General features: G+C 39.7%; 1 protein-coding gene across 1 annotated transcript in view; it reads right to left on the bottom strand.

The window, feature by feature from the left end:
• Positions 1-19453, bottom strand: part of SNX4 (sorting nexin 4) — a 35733-nt gene that overhangs the window by 3129 nt on the left and 13151 nt on the right. Inside the window, 8 exon segments of the mRNA XM_054209303.1 lie at positions 719-864; positions 1670-1769; positions 3016-3105; positions 7195-7260; positions 8763-8824; positions 10328-10400; positions 14943-14998; positions 18749-18796. Coding sequence (XP_054065278.1) covers positions 719-864; positions 1670-1769; positions 3016-3105; positions 7195-7260; positions 8763-8824; positions 10328-10400; positions 14943-14998; positions 18749-18796 — 641 coding nt within the window.

The raw sequence follows: 19453 nt of genomic DNA, 5'->3' as shown, positions 1-19453 counted from the left end.
CAGTACTTCTGTCAAAATGATTAAGAAATTGCATTTGCTGAGCGTCTTGTTGTTTTGAACTATTCATGAACTAGTCTTATCTTTCCAGCTCTAATCCTAACCTATCAGGAGATACCACGTTTGCCCCTTTTGTTATACGATGAACGTGTTCTGACACAATTGCATTGCTTTAGGAATGTTAGTTCCTATTTTTCATGTTTGCATTCCTGAAGAAAATTTCATTAGAGCACCAAGAACCAGTTACTCAAACACAACTCACCAGAACCTCTAATCTATTTCAAACAGGAGTCAGTTGTCCCCCATATGAGAAGTTGCAGAATATGAGCTCAGGACCCATACACATAAACCAAACTACATACTATATTTGAAGCAAATCAGCTTTTGAGTCTTAGGCTATTCAGCTGCAGACCTAAAAGCCCACCTGCTAAACATATTACTAGCTGAACATAAAAGCATGCAAGTCTGCCATTAGAGTGGGCTCAGTAACTGGGAAAGTCATCAGGTTTTACATAAGCCATACACTCAGACCAGAAGCTAACTGCATGTACTGTACTTTATTTCACAACTTGCAGCTGACAGGAGCTTTTATAGACAGCTCATAAACACCAAGAATATATTAAAAACACTTATAAAATGCAAACACCTTCAAGAGCATCCAGTCAAGGACTTTTGCTAAGACAAGCCCTGTGTTTTCTTTGAAAAAGTCAAGCCCATTTACCTGCCCTCCAGATTTTTAGACTTAAGTTGTTCTTCTCCTTCCTGTATCTGCTCTTCTAGAACTTTTATCTTGGCTTCCCTCTGCTCAGGAGTTTCCTGCCCAAAGAGCTTGCTGGTCATCCCTTTCAGGGAGAATGTTCTCACAGTCTACAAAAAACAAAGACACTCTAGGTTTGGGATTCTTGAGCACAGCCACAAGTCATTATGTGATTTTTACCAGCATTTGGGATTATTATTATTATTATTCAGTTATTTTTGGCTTTAACTTCCATTTTATTAATGTCCCATTGACAAGTAGCTATAGAAGGTATGGTGGCTCATGTTAGACTGAGCAAAGCGGAGGGGAAGTAATTTCATGTTCAAGCTCTTAAGGCTGGTCTGTGGATTGGACCATACGCCAGTCATTCCACTGACACGGGTAACCTTTCAGAGCAATTTTCTTACTGAAGTAGGAAAGAACCTAGGTCTTTTGTCCTCCATGAGAAAGAAAAGCCATAAAGTAATTGCATATAGAGCATCAATAGATCCAACAGGAATATTAGGAAATCTAAACACTTTTTTCAAAGTTACCACTTTAAGATAATGTTTTAAGTAACATTATCTTCCATATAAAAGGGACTAGCCACACATCAGTAACGTCCACCTTTCAAAAGGCAGAGGAAGCCTTTCAGAATTTTGATCTTTAGGACAAAGTTGTTTGTGTTATTCTGCTCACGTTGTATTTCCTGCAACCCTTTACTTGCTCAATATTCAATAAAAGTAGTTTGGTACAAACAATTTATATCACCAAGAATCAAGTTACTTTAAGCCTCAGATACCTACAGCTCATATGATATCACTTCTCATAAGCAGCAGCCAGCATGTTAGTGCCATTTAAATGTCATTTTAAGTAACTTGGCTCAATAAATAAATAAATAAGAGGCATCTTGGAAAAGAAAGTGGAAAGACTCACTCCTGTTGCCAGCTCCTCACACTGCTGTTTCTTAGATGTTAGGTCCTGTGCAGCCATTTCCAAGTCATATTGCATTAGTTCGTGTTTCCTACAAACTGCCCTGAAAAGCAAGCAATGAAAGATCCGTCACGTAATACTTTGTTTTGCTATGTTCACCTCCATTTAAACTTTACAAATGGCACCATGCTTTTTTTTTTTTTGACAGGCAGCACATTCAGTTATTTATCTAGCTTGAATTCAGCCGCCTTATCACAGAATGCATAACTCTGCAAATGGTGTAGTTAAGCAAGCTTGGATCAAAGAATAAAGAAAATTCTTATTACAAGCAGCATTCTGCTCCTCTTTTTCAGACTCATTCTGAGACACTCAGCAACACGAGCCCTACCACCTACTTAAGGACACCACTGTGAAATAGTTTTATTTAAAAAAAAATCACAACTATGACAAAAGGTACCTGGAGATGGTATCTGTCACAGCAGCAACGTACCAGTCAAAATTCTTCATTTTATTTTTTAAGCAATGAAACAAGAAACTGTGTTCCTAGATTCATATAGAGCCTTTCATCTGGAAAAGACGCAAGTTTCCTCTGACCACCTGCAGTAAGTCCCAGTCCTGTGTGGGCTGATGATGCTACATCCGTACTCCACTGCCGGATACACAATCATCTCCCAGGAGAGGCTACTAGTGCTCTGGGTTCCCACACAGCCGCCCTCACACTCGCCAACCCAATTCTCTACAGCACTACCAAACCTCTCCAAGAGGTTCAGAGCCAGCCCATGGAGAGCAAAATAACTTTAGGCACAATCTTAAGCATAAAGCAATTTGCTTCTGTATCCATGCTTGTAAGGGAGGACTGCCCTATGAAGGCTAGCGTAACAAACAACCACACACACAAAAAAAATAATCAGTATTTAGATGCACAACACTGTACATCAGATGAAAATTATATAGGGCACTTTGAAATTTCCTGGAATCTGTAATGGCTGTAGCAGCTCTGTTGGCTTATCTCATTTGAAAGCTGAAGCTTTCAGCACATTGGGACACTATTATACCAAAAGCCAAGGAAACACAGTAACCAGAGGAATAAAAAGCATTAACCTTCCACAGTATGCAGTTTAACGTTTCTGTCATTTCATATTGATCAGCTCAGCTCTAATTTTTATTGCCATCCACATGGCAATCAAAAATGAATAAGCAAAGTAAGAGGTAAGAACACGGAAATCCCACAACATTGAAATTTCCACTTCTCGGAGGACGGAAGAGGATACCAAACTAAATTCAGCATCAACACAATGCTAGACAAACGGACTATAGCTTCCATTTGAGCTATACTCTTCTGTACATACCGTAGTGCTTCTGCATAGAAGAGATATTCTTTCAGCTGATCTGCATAATGTTCCTCCTCTTCCAGTATGTCATCAATAGAAGCAGCATATCTGGTGGAAAACAGCCATGCTTAAATATAAAGTTCCTTCATTTAACCTTTAAGGACTACACATACAGTAACGAAGGAGGACACCTGTTTGACAGAAACACCAATCACAAAGTAAAACAGTGAAAGGCACTTCCAGAAGGGGTTTTTCCTTTGTTTTTAATTAAACTCTGCATCAGCTAATATAAACGCTCCTACAGGCCTGTTTCTTTGGTTGCTACTACAATTAATCTTTTGACATGTACAAGATCTAACATAAGTTTCCTGCTGAAGATGAGGCAGTTTTTATTACAGGAAAGGACAAAAAAAAACAAAACACAGAGACATGGCACAGAAGAAATCCTGCAAGGCTTAAAGCATTAAAGCATAGGAATGTGAATATCATACCCTCTGAAAGTAAAGAGGCCCTATTTAAGAGGCTGCTTTTATTGTTCGTTATTCAGCCCGAGTACAACAGAACTCGCGGTGGTGCTCTGAACACCATGACATCAAGTCCTTCAGCTCCTTGAAAGCGTGTTGCTTTGTCCGCTCTGGAAGTCAGGCATATCAATGCAGAGCAACAAGAAGTTTAAACCTGCCTTTTAGGGAGAAATCTGAAGTACAACGGCTTGGACCAGCTCTGCAGCTCTTGCATTCAGCAAGATTTTTGTCATTTAGTCTGATAACTCCTAAAAACGTCAAAAAAGCACTTCCTTTTTCTAGTTTATACCGCTTAAATCTCACAGTATTTAATAGGTTCCCTATGGACACACTTGCAAGGACAGGCCTAGAGCAAAGAGGTAACTGCACATCTTACTTGGCACAGTGACAGATATAGGAAGCCACTTCAGCCAGCAATACAGGGTGTGTGCCACCAGAGATAAACAGAATGAATGAGATCCCATCACAAACGCTCTCGAATGATCACAAATCTATTCTGCCATCTCAGTCTGGATTCTCACATATGTGGCAATCCCTTGAACAGCTGCGGGCTCTCTGAAGCAAGCATATGTCCATGCTTGTCTAGTGACCAGCACAATGCAACCCAAATGTTAACGACAGCACCTCTTGGCTTTAAAGTTTTTGCAAAGTCTGAGGTTTTTTTTCCTTTCTTCATGTGCCTCTCCAGTAACTGGCTCTATGGAAGAAGAGGCAGAGTATCAAGCTGAAAGGGACCTGGTAATGTTGACTTGGGAAGGAACAAGAAATCCCTCCTGCAAGCTCTAAAAGAAACAACAACCCTGGGAATATAATGGAGACGCTCCTTCTGAAAAATTATCATCATCCTCAGGGCTGCGCAGTAGGGCATGCAAACTAAGGCTCTTCAAAGAGGGAGCAGCTACTTGCAGAATAACTGGAAGAATGTGGAGCCTGAGGAAAAGCTGTAGACATGCCCATCTGTTCAAGTATGGATTTTGTAAGTTTGCAAGCAAGAGGAGTTGTTTTGATGCTCTGCAAAATCAAAGACATGGCACACCCAGGAAAAGCCCTACCAAGGCTATTGGTGATAAATAAGCATAACGTATGAAGGGACCAGCAAGAGCAGATCAGTTTAAGTAGAAGGGATAAAAGAACAGGCAGAACAAGAATTCACATTATGAATCAAAGTAAGGAAGAAGTCCAAACTGTTGAAAACTATACTTGTTCTGAAAAAAATCCTGCAGCCACACAGGTCATAAGTGGCTTACCCTCTCTATTTTTAAGTTCTGAAGTGCATTAATTTTAGTATAGTGGTTTGATTTCTCAGGGCAGCAGATGGACTACATTTCAGTTTCAAGTAAGTTCTAAGTTTAGAGCGCTGCTCGAGCTCATCTGTGGCAGAACAACTCTCCAAAAAACCAAACAAAAACCCATCTTACATAAACAGGGTTTTTATAATGACACTTAACTTCGATTTGAAAAAAAAAGAAAAAGTAGTAAGACAAGCTGACTTCTGACTGCTTAAGCTGAAGTTTAAATACTAGTTAGTCCTAAACAGGTAGGCAGAACAGGGAAAAATCTTAAAGAGAAACACTCCAGTAAAGGTATCTACTGTGTTCCCACTTTTCATGGGAATCATCAACTAAACCCCTGTTTTAATTTAGACTGCTTCCACCTGTAATGACAGTCTAGTTGATACAGAGATAAAGGATCACTCATTTATAGCATGAAGGACAGAAGTCAAAGGTCTGGCATTTTTTTTTCCTTTCATCTTTTAAATGGCAGAATTACAGCCATTCACTCAAGCTTTCTCAGCATACTCTCTTGTTTTCTATCACTTTAGCAAGCCCCATCCGGTTATACAACACACACCCAGAGGTGCTTTGGGATGTCTTCTCCAAATATTAAGCAGTTTTAGATCTTACTAAACAATAACAGCTCAAAAGTTTAAATAAACTTCTAGTAAAGACAACAGCATATGGGGTAGATAGAGAATAATTAAATTACCTTTGAAGTTTAACATCTATATCAGGCAACCTTCTTGAAGTTGCTTTCTGTTGCAATAAACTCTTGTCTAATGTTATGGGAATGGTAACTGGACTGGTAAATTATACTTCCAAGAGATCATAGATATGATCCTTACTGGTAGGAGACCACATGGGTCACTGAATGAGTTCCTGAATTTCACAGCTGCTGCTTCTTGCTTGATTGTCACTAAGAGATGATTGTTGTACCAGAGTGGCAGAGCAGAAGAGATGACAGACAATGAAAGCTACCTCAGACTTCAAGCGGTGATTAAATTTACCCAGAAACTCACTGCCATTACTCCAGATCTTTAATGTTTCTGTCTGTGACGCAGTCAGGGTTAAACATCTCAGATGTGTGGAGAGTGCTCAAGCCTCCCAACTGAGAAATGAAACCCATTTCTTTTAGTTGGTTACATATTTCTAGGTGTTTGACATCTTAGCACGGTGTATCTGAACTAAAGAAAACCTACTTGTGCATCCTTAACTCCTCTGTATTATACCATATTTTCATAATCTCTTCAATTTCTGCATACTGTAGTAGGTGCTTAACGTTGCATTCTACCTCTACTTCAATTATTTTCTTCTGAAAGCAGAATGCATTCTCCATTCCTTTATTCTCACCAGAGCCCTCTGCCTAAAAAAATATTACGGCGTTTTCGGGTGCAAGCCACCATGTTAGCCAAAAGAGAGAAGCATGAGTAGATTATTCAGAGGCGTTCAAATTCTTAAAGAACTGATAAAACCAGAATTATTCTGAAAAAGCCAAAGGCAGAGCATGGCACAGCTCTTCAAACCCTTCCGCTTGACAAGGCATAACACCACTTACAACCAGGCAGTGGTATACATGCAAATCTGCACTGTAAACTAAAACTGATAACTTCTGCACAAATTACACTTTATCAGTAAAACTACTGTATGAAGAAGTATCGAACAGCTTCCACCTCTTGCTGGAGTTGTTACTTTTCTGTACTGTGCGATTACAGAAGAATAATCAGAGCAATGAGAAATTATACTGTTTCACCTACTATATATGACGACCTGAAAAGCAGAAAGCATGAACCTAGAATACCACTTTTGCGAGCACTCTGAAGTGCTAGGCTCTTATTTTGAAGACTGCGTTTTGTATACTCTGCCAACTGACTCCAAAGATGCGAAGAGGGAGGATTCTCTACTTTATTACATCCAGTCAGTATTTGTTTCAAGAATCCATTAGAGTTTTGGTGCTGATTAATTAAATTTCTTAGCTTTCTGTAATTAAGTCCAAATCTGTGTACCATCTACTGCATGGTACAAAATGCTGCTATCAAAACCAAATGGATCTCATCAGGTCTGCAGTACATTAAAGTTGTACTCCACCAGTTTCTGGCATAGTAGCTTAAAAGAAAAACTGGAAGAATTCCAAACACTTCTACAATTTCAAAATAATAATAAAAAAAGAAACCCCTCTGGTTCTCCTGAGACCTTTTGAGCTACTTAATACAGTACATGGATGCTAAAATTGTGCCTGCATCCAAGTCACAGAAACGCTGTATACCTAAAAACAATGCACCCCCAACTGCCTCGGTACTCTACTTGTATGTACTTTGGGGTTGAGGGAAAAGAGAGGAAAGAGGGAGAGTTCTACATCTGGCTTGCATCAAACTATCAGATATTCAGTCAGTACTTACACATCCATGTGGTGGCCAGCACTCTGCAACCCATCCCCCATCTCCTTTTCTATTGCACTCCACTCACTGTAGGAAAAACAAACGAGAAACAACATCACACATGAAGGGTAAGGGAAGTTAATAAGCTGCATCCTGTATAGTTTCTTTCCAGGTGACACCTGAATAGAAACTGCCTCAAAGTTAGACTTGGCCAAACTTTTCTTCCTCTAAGCAGTGACACTGACAATGTGGCAAGGCGATTTATGGCACTCTGTTAAACAATTGTCCCTGCCACCTAAACTCATCCTCACAAATAAGCTTAGTTTGAGATTGGTTTTGAACAGAAAGTCTTGTTTAAATAGCTAAAAACTCAATTAAAAAAAAAAGAAGATAATATTAAAAGAAGTGGCGGGGGGGGGGGCAGGGGGAGGAAGGGAGGCAATTTTCTAAAAGAGAATTTGGTCTAACATGCTCATCAAGAGGAAGCTAAGCTTTCCAGACTTGCAACACATCAGATAGAAGCCTCTGATTCCAAACCCAGAAGGTGGGATACGACATTTGCAAGCATTTTACTGCTCCTGAAAGTGTTTGCTGTATGTTGTTTTCTGTTTTCATAACAGACTGCTGTTTAGTTCTATTCATTAAAAAAAAATATCAACTTACAACCACCTCATTACTGCAACTACCTACTCACATTAGGGAGTTCATTTAGATAAAGATGGAAACAGACCATCAATAAAGATAGCAAGAGACTTGTTCTGGACATCCAAGTATGTACACTGCGATTTTAATTGTATTCTCAGCTTTGCAAAACCTTATGAGATTTCTTAGTTACAAGAACTACATCCACAACTCTTTTTACAAGAAAAAAGGAGGGGGTCCCCTTATATTTCACTTAATTTATGTCTAATGCATCTATTCTGTCCTTCACTTTTTCATAAACATTCCACTCTGCTGATGTTGACATTTGTTTGTCTTGTGTTATTACAGAACTACACCTAATTTCACTTTAAAACCCCCAATGAGAAAGACATCTGCAATCCATTAACCCAGAGAATTAAATTTAGCACTTGAACAGTGTGTAGAAGCAGGAGGTTTCCCTTAACCAGAAGTTTAGATTCTTTAATTCTCCAGTGAGATGGAGAACTTGAGCATGCAATTCACTCATATAAATCAAAAACCGATTGGCAAATTCACTTAGAGGTACTAAAATTGGATAGATATAGTTGTTGATTTTTAACCCTTACGAGGGCCGAGAAGCTTTTCAGGGACAACTGCATGAAAATAGGTAGTAAGTTAGTTTCTGAAGAAAGAGAGTGCCAACGCAACAACAAAAGGTGTGGAACACAAAACAAAAAGCTAAAGTCCTCCACTTGAGACTAAGCTCAGCAGATCCAGGGATCACTATATCCAACACAGAAACCTCATTAGAACTGCAATATGAAGTTTTTCAAAGCAGACATTTATACATTCAGGATACACTTGTTAAAAACATAAGAACACAACCAACAAATTCCCTATTCTCTCCAGATATATACACACACACCTCTCTTTCTATGTGCATATTTAAAAAATGAATGAGCTCTTACCTGAATACTCTTCCGTAGTTGCCATGGACTTTATAGACACCATATAGCCGGTCTGCTACCCTCTAAAATATTATTTAGAGTCAATTTTTGGTCATCAAGTGCAATTGCTTTGTGAAAACCCCTACACAAACTTCAAGATAAAGCCTTAATGTTTTTATACAGGTAAACAAGATTAGGCCTAAATCTAATCTAAGCCACTACCAAAGGAAAAATCAACACCATTAAGTCTTTGAAGGCTGAAGTCACAGTCAAAGCTGTATTGAAAAGTAACATTTCAATTATTTCTTTGGAAGTGCCCGTGTATAGGATATGCCTACGGAGGCCACAAATAATCAAGGACCTTTATTTTTTCATAACCAGGTATAAGGCATAGCCTCCTTTACCTGAATAATGCCAAGTTTATATACACACTTGCTTATTTAACATAAAGATGGCAAGACAGAAGTCCATCCTGTCATCAAGACTGTAGGGAAAGCTTTAGCAAAATTTGAACGAGTGACTTGATTTTTTTTGTTTTTTCCACCCAGCTCAGTGAAACAAAGGGAAGGAAATGAGCTATCTCTGGCAGAACTTATTGCTCAAGCCAGGTATGTCATCTCAGCTGCTTGGAGAGTCAGTACCTGCTGCAGCCAGCACTAGAGTGCTGGCAACAACCTCAGAAGATCACATAATGCCTTGTAGTTGTGATGTACCAATGACTGAGATTGAAGTTCGGTAAGAATTACCGTTACCGGTCTGCCCAAGCAGTAAAAAGGAAATGCAAGCAAATTGCCCAACAGATCTCATGTGCGTTTGCCCAGAGAAACAGGCACTGTCAGTGGAACACCAGTGATTAATCCTCTCAAGAACCTCAACTCAACAGAGCAATCAATTACTGTCCTCTCTGCAGCACAGTTTCCATCAAAAAGTAAATCCCTGTTGAACATACTAAAAAGCAGTATCATGCTCCTCATCATGGAAATTGTAATTTCCTATTTCCTTTTTTTGACTTTTTAGGAAAAAAAAATCTTCCATTCTCAACCCATAGGGTATCTTGATGCATGACATAATTAGAAAGAACATTATTCATTACAGATGGAAGAACAAGCCAAAAAAAAAAAAAAAGTGTGCTGGGAAACATAAACGATTCATAGTACAAGCTCTGGAAAACAAAGTATTATATGTCTGACCAGAAAACAGTGTTTTGGGGCCCTTCCCAGCCCAGACATTCAGCAAAAGCAACTCGTCTGCTGAGTAGAGAGAAGCAGACATCTCGATCCTCTTTAAAACACCTCCCCCTGATACGTGACCATCGGGGAAAGAGCAGATTAGCAACATGCATGTGCTTGCTCCTCCAATGATCACTAAACTCAGCCACCACATTTAGAACTCTTCCCCACGCAAATCTGTACTAAAGTCAGTGCCTCCCTCCTTGCCATCTCCCGCCCCACGCTCCACAGCCAGAGTCTCTCAGGCAAAATTGCCCTTATTCTAGAGCACATACACCAGTTCTCTTGACTAAACAAGAAATACTGCCTTATAAATAAATTATACTATTTGTCACGACACACATGGGAAATACTTACAGCTCTGACTCGCAGAAGGTGTGATATGACAGACTGCAGTTCATCGCTATAGTGTTTTAGCTCAGTAAATCTCCTGGGAGCAGGAAACAGATAGTACATCATTAGCCATCATGAAAGCAAGCTTTCACAGAATGCAAGATAGAGCCACAAAGCTACAGCCAGCGGGACGGAGCCTGGATTATGTTGAGGTGGAATTAGCTGAAGACTCCTAAAGAAGTGACTGCAGAGTTTAATTTCTCTAAAGTGAACAACCTGACGCTTGCATAACTGTTATTTTTTTATTGATGTAAATGATGAAGGTTCAGAACAATGTAAGAGATCGTTTTCTATTAAATATAAGTAGTTAACTGAAATTACTACATCATTGTGTTGTGTTTTTTGTTTGAAAATGGGATTTTTCAAGGCAAGCATGAGTGAATAGAAAAGCTTCAAGTAAGCACAAAGCCAAAATCTGCCAAAGTATACATACTTCTTAATAAAAATGTGTTCACAATCCTGACCCGACAAAGATACTTTACTTTCAAGCTGCCATCTAGCCAGTTTTGAGTATAGCCTTTCGGAAGTTCAAGGAAGCATTCACAGTTACCATAATTCCTCCAAGCTAAGCCACATGGTAACTATAACTAGTTACAAATGAAACCCTACTGAGACCTGCACCTGCACAGGAGTCACACAAGGCTAAAAGCAATCAAGTCATTACAGCTTAGCGAGGTACCAGTCAGGTAACCCATTGCAGGTGACCATGTGCTGGCCTGCCACCACTGAAGGACACAGGCATTTCATCCGCTGCCCCAGTTAAGCCTTGGTGGTAGTTTAAATTGATTCACTTAGCTCACGCTAATGAGCTGAGCCAGTTGCCACAGCTTTGCTAGTGACAGGTAACAAATTAAGCCACAGCAAGAGCCACTTCTGTACACATAAACCCTCCCTACTACACACAAGTCTAACTCATGACCTACTTTGGTACACAAGAATGTATTTCATCCAGATGGGAAGACAGAAACAGCTTTACCTAAATTACTAAACAATGACCTGAAAATAAACAAGCGCAGAAGAACACAACCGGAATTAAGGAACAGGAGACTAAGATTAGCCTTGCAGGTTGATGTTCAAGCATTAAAACCTTCACCCCTCCTCCCACCACAGGCACACAGTCAGGCTTTATTTCAGAATAGTTTATACCCAAGAGATCTTCCTGAAATGAGTCGGGTCACTCCTTTTGGGTGACCAAGTATGAAATTCCAGGGTTTTTCATTTAACACCTCTTCTTTCCCTGCCAGGAAGTCCTCCCCTAAAATATTCTCCTCCTCACATTCAGGAAGCAGGAGCTTTGTTACGATTTTTAATATTTTTTGATCTCCAAGGAGCATCTTTTACAAGATTATGACACACAGAGGGTTAAAATACATAAAAAGATTTAAAACCCAGTAGAGAAACTATATGGGAAAAATAAATATAGTCATTGATCTGCACAGTGGGGTTTAGAGAGCAATCTTTTCAGTTTACACTTTATAAAATATGCACCAGGGCTGCATGTCAGACAGCTGCAGACACGTACGGTGAAGATATTTGAAATAATTGAACTAAAAACAAAAGATTAAAAAGCATGCCTTCAGCTCAGGAAGACTCCCCTTTCCACTCCAGAAATTTATAATGAAAAGTTTTATTTATCCAGTTTTGTGGCAAGAAAGCTTTTAGGAATGCCGTACTCCCTAAAGGCAAAAAGTCAGGAACCTAAAAGGAGTTCCAGTATCCCGGACTCCAGCAGTAATACATCTTCTCCCATGCCAACTCCTCCTCCATTAAAAAATAAGATACTAATTAAAAAATTACAACTTCATAACCAAGTTGTCTTCTTTTTATTGTCTCAGAATAGCATAAACCAAAGTGATGTTATTTTTTGCCCGATCGTCTGTAAAGGTTGAAAATTTTACAAATATGATTTTTCAGGAAAAAAACCCTATTTTCAAGGGACTGGTGGTGTTGCAGATCAAAGGTTTATTTCTCAAGTATTTGCTTAAGTTCTACTCATTGCTCATGTAAAAAAAAATTACATAATAAAGTCATTTGCAAACTGGCTGTGGTGAGGTACACAAAGGGATGTTTACTTTCCACTGCATCATAACAGTAGAAGTGTGAAACAAGACACAGTTTTGGCACTCAGTAACTGAGGCTTTTTTAACTAGTGCCTTTCACTTGGTTTTACTGGTTCTGCAACATTACCAACAGTCTAGATATTTAATTGAGCTATCAAGTAGAACTTCAGACAGAAATGACGAACAGATCAGGCCACGTTTCTGCAGGAACACCACCAGGTTTCTTCTCAGAAATATCTTTTATGGGAATGGCAAAGAAGAAAATTTCATTTGCAGTAGACAGCATTTCAATGTAAGTTATTTACTGTGTGCGTTTTGCTCAGCAGTGCTCCTCCCTACATCAGGGAGGGCAGTGCCATTTTCCTGCTTTGTGAAGGAAGACATTACAAGAACAGAACTGTTCACGAAAGCAGCAGCCAATTGTCCAACTACCCAGACAAGAAAAGGAGTTACTTTAAAAAAAAAAATAATCCACCTTAGGAAAGGATTTAGTGTATTCTAAAGGAAACTTTCACCAAGAAAGGTATTGTTTTGATTAAAGGACAGAAAAAGAACAAGAGGATGAGTGCCATGAGGCCAAATTAGAGAGGTCTGCAGTAGATACAAATTCACCTCTGCATATCAGAATGTTTTTATCACCATAAAATTCCATCATTAAAGATATGAATTGCTTCCCACAGGACGAGGTTTAGTTTCCAGTCTATATTTGAACTCCTCGAGCAGTATCATTTCAGCTGTTTAAAGCTCCTCATGTCTTTAAGCCGAAGGCTACAGCTCCACAGCACCACAAGGCAATCTGGATTGGGAGTTGCAGCTATTCTTCACCCAAATCCTTCCTGATCCAGGCACCTGAAAGCCTACACTCCACACAGCAGTCAGATCTTCTGTTTCAGCATGGTGAGCTTGCTGAACCCACTTTACCACCCAGTCACACAAGCACCACAGGTAAGGGTAGAGTGGTAAGGTGTCAGATTCCATTCAGCTCAAGTTTAAGTGTTCTAGGCTGAGCAAGGCACTATTCTTCCTGATAGCGCCACACATACTATACTAAAAGGCTCTCCCTGAATTAAAAACAACAAAAAAACAAGTTACGCTCATCAGTTATTTATTAAACAACTTGGATACAAGAGCTGAATTTGGAAGCTATGTAGCTGGCAGCATACAACAGAAAGCACATGCCATATCTCTTAAGTGCTGTGAAGTCTCTATTGAGTTAAATACTCAGGGACTGTTTTTGTTACAAGCGCCTCCTCACATTCTCCTTGCATTAACTCTTTTCCTGCTTTTTACCAAGCCACTTCTCACAACAGCTTTGCTTTCTGAAACACTGAGTTACCCCAAAAGGTAACAGTATATTCCTCATTTCAGCCTTAACCAGTCTTACCCACCTATGCCTATAGCGAGACACTGGCAAAGATTCCCTGCCACGAAAGCAGGAAAAGCGACCTCCTGCTAGACACAAAGATGATTGAGGATGAAGCATGCAAACAAGGGGCCAATTTCACCTGTAGCTACTGAGAGAACTGCTGTCTTTCAATCTCATGCATGAATATTATCTTTTATACTAAACCCTAGCTAAAAGCTTCCTTGCTGCACAGAAGGCGGCAAAAGCAAACACGATAAAAGAAAAAAAGGAGGGACTGCCCCAATCCAATAGATAAGTCTATAAAGAGGTTCAGAAAGGTATGGACCCTCTAACGTCCTTAATACAATACCCACAGATGTCAGGGAAGTACCAAGGGAGCAAACAGAAAGCAGTCAGGCATATGGTCCGTCCCTAAACAGCATGTCCACTACTGGACAGCAAATGAACCCAGAAGGGCACTTTGTACAGGTCTCTATTGTTTATTGATGGCAAACAGCAACATCTCGACCCTACTGCTGCACAGTAACGTTCCTAACTACTGCAGATGTAGGAACTCTCATTTTACCCTTCTCACATCACCTAGGGTGTGATGAATCTCCCACTACATACCCTGACAATTCTGACCAGTTTTGGATCCAGCAGATTGCTCTACTGCATGTCCCAGAGCTTCCTGGACTGCAGAGCTGAACTGACCTCCGGATTTCCAAAGGCATCTGTGAAAATTGGCAGCTTGAAGAGAACTATGAACTGCAACACCAGGGTGCATGTATCCAGGATTGCACACCAGCAGATTTTTGGAAAGACCTACTATCAATCTGTATTCTGTTCACGCTTGGAAAGATTTCTTTGCAAACAAATATCAAGAGGTTCTTTTTCTGAGTCTTTTTTTGTCCCTTCCTTTTAATCTAGCTAAAAGGAAAGACTCATTTTGCATAAAATGATGGCGTTTTTCTGAATGTTTCCCGCTCCTAGAAACTGTATTTATCAAACCTTTTCACACTACCTCCTTACTGAGCTTCTGTTAAGATTCCAAGCGCAGAAAGATAATTTTTCTTTTCTGAATTTATTCTAAGGAGACAGAATATTCTGTCTTCTGAAGTTACAGTTGTAACTGAAAAAGAGAAAGAGAGGGAGGAAGGATGTGGAATCTTACTTGTCTGGGTTTTTCACTCTGAATGTTGCATTAAGAGCTTTTAATCTGGAATCTGCCTGAAAAAAGGGGAAAGAAAGCTTTGTTAATTTAATGCAATTAAATTCCAGTGACAAAAAAAAAGTCTCAGCCTTCTGGCAGCACCATTAGAAAAAAAGCCTGCCTTCCTGGCATATTTAAACCTTCAAACATTGAATAAGTTGACACTAGCTGCTCTATATGTCAGATTTTTTTTTTAATAAAAAGTCAAAAAACTAAGCTATTTTTGTCAACTAGGATGCACACAGTATCCACTGAAATTAAGGTGCTATAATCCAAATCCCACAAAAATAGTGCCTTCTTAAAATGTTACACAAATCATGGAGTTAAGATACACAACCCTACATTCTTTTTAGATGAAGCAATTAGGTAACATAAGACCATATGGACAAACTATTTTATATTTTTCAAACCAAATAAAACCAGTGGTAGAGTGACCTCTATATGCTCTTTATTACTAGGAACAGTTCCCCAGTGAAATCAAAATCTTATATATAGTGTTCTCTTATGACTAGCTTCACAGAAAATATGTAATTTGTATATCAGAATAGGGCCATTTTTAATGCAGTGTTCTTTTCCCAAATAGAGCATATATAAAAGTCTACATAAGAAAGTTCAATACCTAACTAAAAAGGTAATTGGCTACTTTACTTTGAGATGTTGGTTACCAATGAGTGCAACAGCAATATGGAATCTCTCTAAGGAGTGTTTTCCAGTTTAATTGAACATTAAACTATGCAATGGGTATTTACTCCCAATAAGACACCAATACAGATGAGATATCCCAGCTTCAACCAAAGAGGTTCCACATCACCACAGCTTTTCATTTCTATATGGCATTTTACATACAGCTCACTCAGGGCTCATTTATGCTGTATGAAAACTCCAACTCAGGTAAAATGGCTGGAGTTTACTTTTCATCTAAACATCCCTCTTCTCATTGAAAGAACAATAAATAACACAATTTGTGAGGCGTATACATTTCCTTTAGTGCACTCTTAGCTAACGGATTGTGCCACAACTGCTAGCAGTTAAGTTACTTCAGCAGTACTTGTTAGTGCTGGTATACGACACGGGAATATTTTGTGCACTGTTACAGTCAACTCAGAGCTTGAAGAGCAATACTGAATTTGACAGTAAAAGGAAAACAGTGTTTTCCCAAACTGAGAATGGAGTCGTTCCTTTAGGGCCCCTTCAGTAACTTCTACAAACGAGACAGGTGCAGTTTGAGATTGTTCCACCTCCCACTATATTGGGGCGGAGGAGAAGACATCTGTATTTGAATGTCACTGCAAGTCCCTTTCACCGAGAACCACCTCCACATCAGGAGGACACTTAGGACAGCACCCAAGTAGAGGAAAAATCAGTTTCTTTCTTCAAACTAGGATGAGAGGTACTGATGGAAATCTTGGTAACTTTTGCTGTCCTTCTTCCAACCACTGACCAACCAATACAAAACATAGTCCACAAACCAACAGGTAAGTGAAGGAAACCTGCAAGGCCAAGACTGACTGATATTGGAAGAAAACAGGTTCATTGTCACCACTACACGCAATGCGCCTCTAAGAATATCTTGCGAAGGGAAGACAAAGGCAGCATGGGGAAGCACATCTAAGATAGCACAAGGAACACAAAACACTGCAGTAAGTCCAACTCCCAGCCCAGGCTTTATGTTTATTCAGAGTGCTCCACGGGCTTCTACAGCATTGGACCTCCACTGCTCTATCCCAACAAGTCATCACACAAGTCAGTTAGATTTCAGGTCATTCAGACGCACCTACACGTATCCCTCACACGTTCTCTCACAGCACAACCACCACCCAGGTATACTGACCTTAAATCAGAATCCTTCCCTCTAAGTAGCTATTTCACAAAATACTGCATTTCTGTTCAAACGGCAGGGACCAAAGCCATTCAAGTTTGTTGGGACAGCATGTACAATCAACAGGCTTATACTTGAAAAGGATCACTTCCTATTTTACAGTTACAGGGCAAGTTTTTGCCTATTGCTACAGACACATGTAGTGCTCTGAAGGACGAGTTCAGTAAGTACACAAGCACTGTCAGGCAGGAACCAAGATCCTGCCAATGCTCAACCCTCTAAGCAGGGTTATTTCCTTCTTGCCATTAACAGCACAGTAACTCCCACACACCACTTTCGAGCATTTGCACCACACAGAGTTATGCTGTTAGAAAAATGCCTGTCCAGTCTTAATTTAAGATTGATATGTACAAGCATTTCAGAGATGAACTCCCCATCAGATGGGGTACAGTCGAGGAGTTTTCAGACAGTTAATTCCTACTATGATCCTATAATCATTTAAGTAAACTAAAGGGAGAGGGGAATTTTCTTCTTCCTAAAGGAAGGGTTAAAATCCCAAACAACAAATCCCTTCAAGAACAAAATTAAGTGCTTGGGGTGGAAGGGAGGAAAGGCATGATTTAATGATACAGTTGGCAGAGTAAACAAAGTCTACAACATCATCATTCAACTATAACATGCTACGCTGCATTAAAGCCTAATTTAAAGTTTAGTTAGCCTGGTTCAAACCCTTCGGGACAAACGACACATCCTGCTTTAATGCATCAGCAGCAGAGACAGCAGCAGCATGTAAACCAGTGGTCTGATTGTAGTCTAAGACATGTAGTGACTAGAGATTTGTTCTCCAGAGCAGTGCTAAATAACCTCCAATCTTGAGGGGTTTATACTTTAGATGTTGAACAAAGGAAGGATGCTTCTCCCCAGGCTTTTGCCAAAAGTTCTTTTTCTTTCCTAAGGAAACAGGAACTGTAAAAGTGAAACTATACACACAATCAAATCCAGAAGGGAAACAGGACTTGTTCATCTCTCATTTAATCGACAATATGGTTTCAGGTAGGCAAATAGTCTCAGCATTCTGCTATGAGTTTTCTTTCATACACACACCGCTGTGTGCACTCCTGAACATACTCTTCCAGTACAAACTTTCTGAACTCCTACGAGCATAAACTGAAATGAAGATGCATTGACTAGGAGAGCACAGCTTGAAAGCTTTACATTTTTTGCATTATGAATACTAGCAAAAGACAAGCCCTACCATGATGAAGGATAATTATTGTCAACTTCAGTTACCAACTTAAATGTCAGTATCAAAGCCCCTTGGACATTGAGGATAAGAGCACCAGTGGTTTCCTTCAGCTCTCACTATTCAGAGTAATTCTTCATAATCCACCTAGTTTTCAGCTGTGATTTCACAAGAGTTGATCATGTTACAATGAAACAGAAGCTCAGTGTTCGTCCCCATATAGCAACTTTTCCAGGCACAGCCCAACAATCTGTATCAGCTTCTCACAGATTCTCCTCCTGTACAGACATGCAACCCTTGCTTTTTTTTTTTTTTTTGACATCTCACACCTCTTACCAGGCTAAATCTGACACCCATCTTTAAAACAATACTAAACTAAATTGATGACATACAAAAGCACTGCTATGAACTCAAGTTCATTAGTTTTAAAGCTTATAAGGATCATAATTTTATACTACTAGCAGAATTACAAGGCTGAGCGTCAAACGTAGGCACATACTAACAAGCCTGCTAGAGAACTTAAGAACTGAAGTCCTACCTATTACATGCTAAGAATGCCACAGTATTTTGTAGTTACAAGTATACATAAATCAAAGCCTTTAGTTCATTTTAACAGCAAACAGCCTTTCATAAATGGCCTAAAACACATTTGTTGGAGTATTTTTGTGTCACAGCAGTCACGAGACAAACAATTACAGTAATTACCTTTAACTGAAATCCAGTCTCATTCACCATTTCTTTCCATCCACCTTCCTAAAGATACAAGAAAAGAAGCTTCTGTTAGAGAGACTTAAGAGTGTCACAGCTTTTGCAGGTCCCTATATACAAATCACATTAGAGCTGAAAGGAGAAGAGCTTCTCCAGTAAAGCTAGGTTCTGCGTCAGCTACCCTCCCTATTTCATTTCAAGAATGTGGATTAAGAATAACATGTCATTATGTTGTGCTTACAAACTAACCTCCCCAGGAAACTCTCTCCTCTTCACTATGTGTCAGTGTGCTCAATTACCTCTATCTATCAACTGGCAGCAGGAGCCACACAGCTTTGTTTAAGGAAGTATCCCAGCTCTTTAGAAAGAAGGGTAGCTATCTATTGCCTGTTAGATCATCAGCAGCTCCAAGGACCTGTGCAGCTTGAGGCAGGGTGCACACAGAGAACGTACAGGTGACAACTGATGTGATCAGTTTACAGTGCACACAGTCACCTTGCTCACGTGTAGTGGCTGGTTGTCCACTGCTTTCAATTCCCATACGCTGGTTCATCTACATACTGTGCTGCAATAAACATATCAGCTCAGTCCACTCCTTGGGATTCTCTGATCGAAGCACAGAACAGAGAAATGCCTAATATCTCCTGAAGTTGAAAACTGCAGAATGCGACACTTTCGACACTTTAGCTGACAATCGGATCA

The sequence above is a fragment of the Rissa tridactyla genome, chromosome 7 (genome assembly GCF_028500815.1).
Source record: "Rissa tridactyla isolate bRisTri1 chromosome 7, bRisTri1.patW.cur.20221130, whole genome shotgun sequence".
In the NCBI taxonomy this organism is placed as follows: Eukaryota; Metazoa; Chordata; class Aves; order Charadriiformes; family Laridae; genus Rissa; species Rissa tridactyla.
The sequence above is the reverse complement of the archived record's forward strand: the minus strand, read 5'-3'. Positions and strand labels throughout refer to the sequence as shown.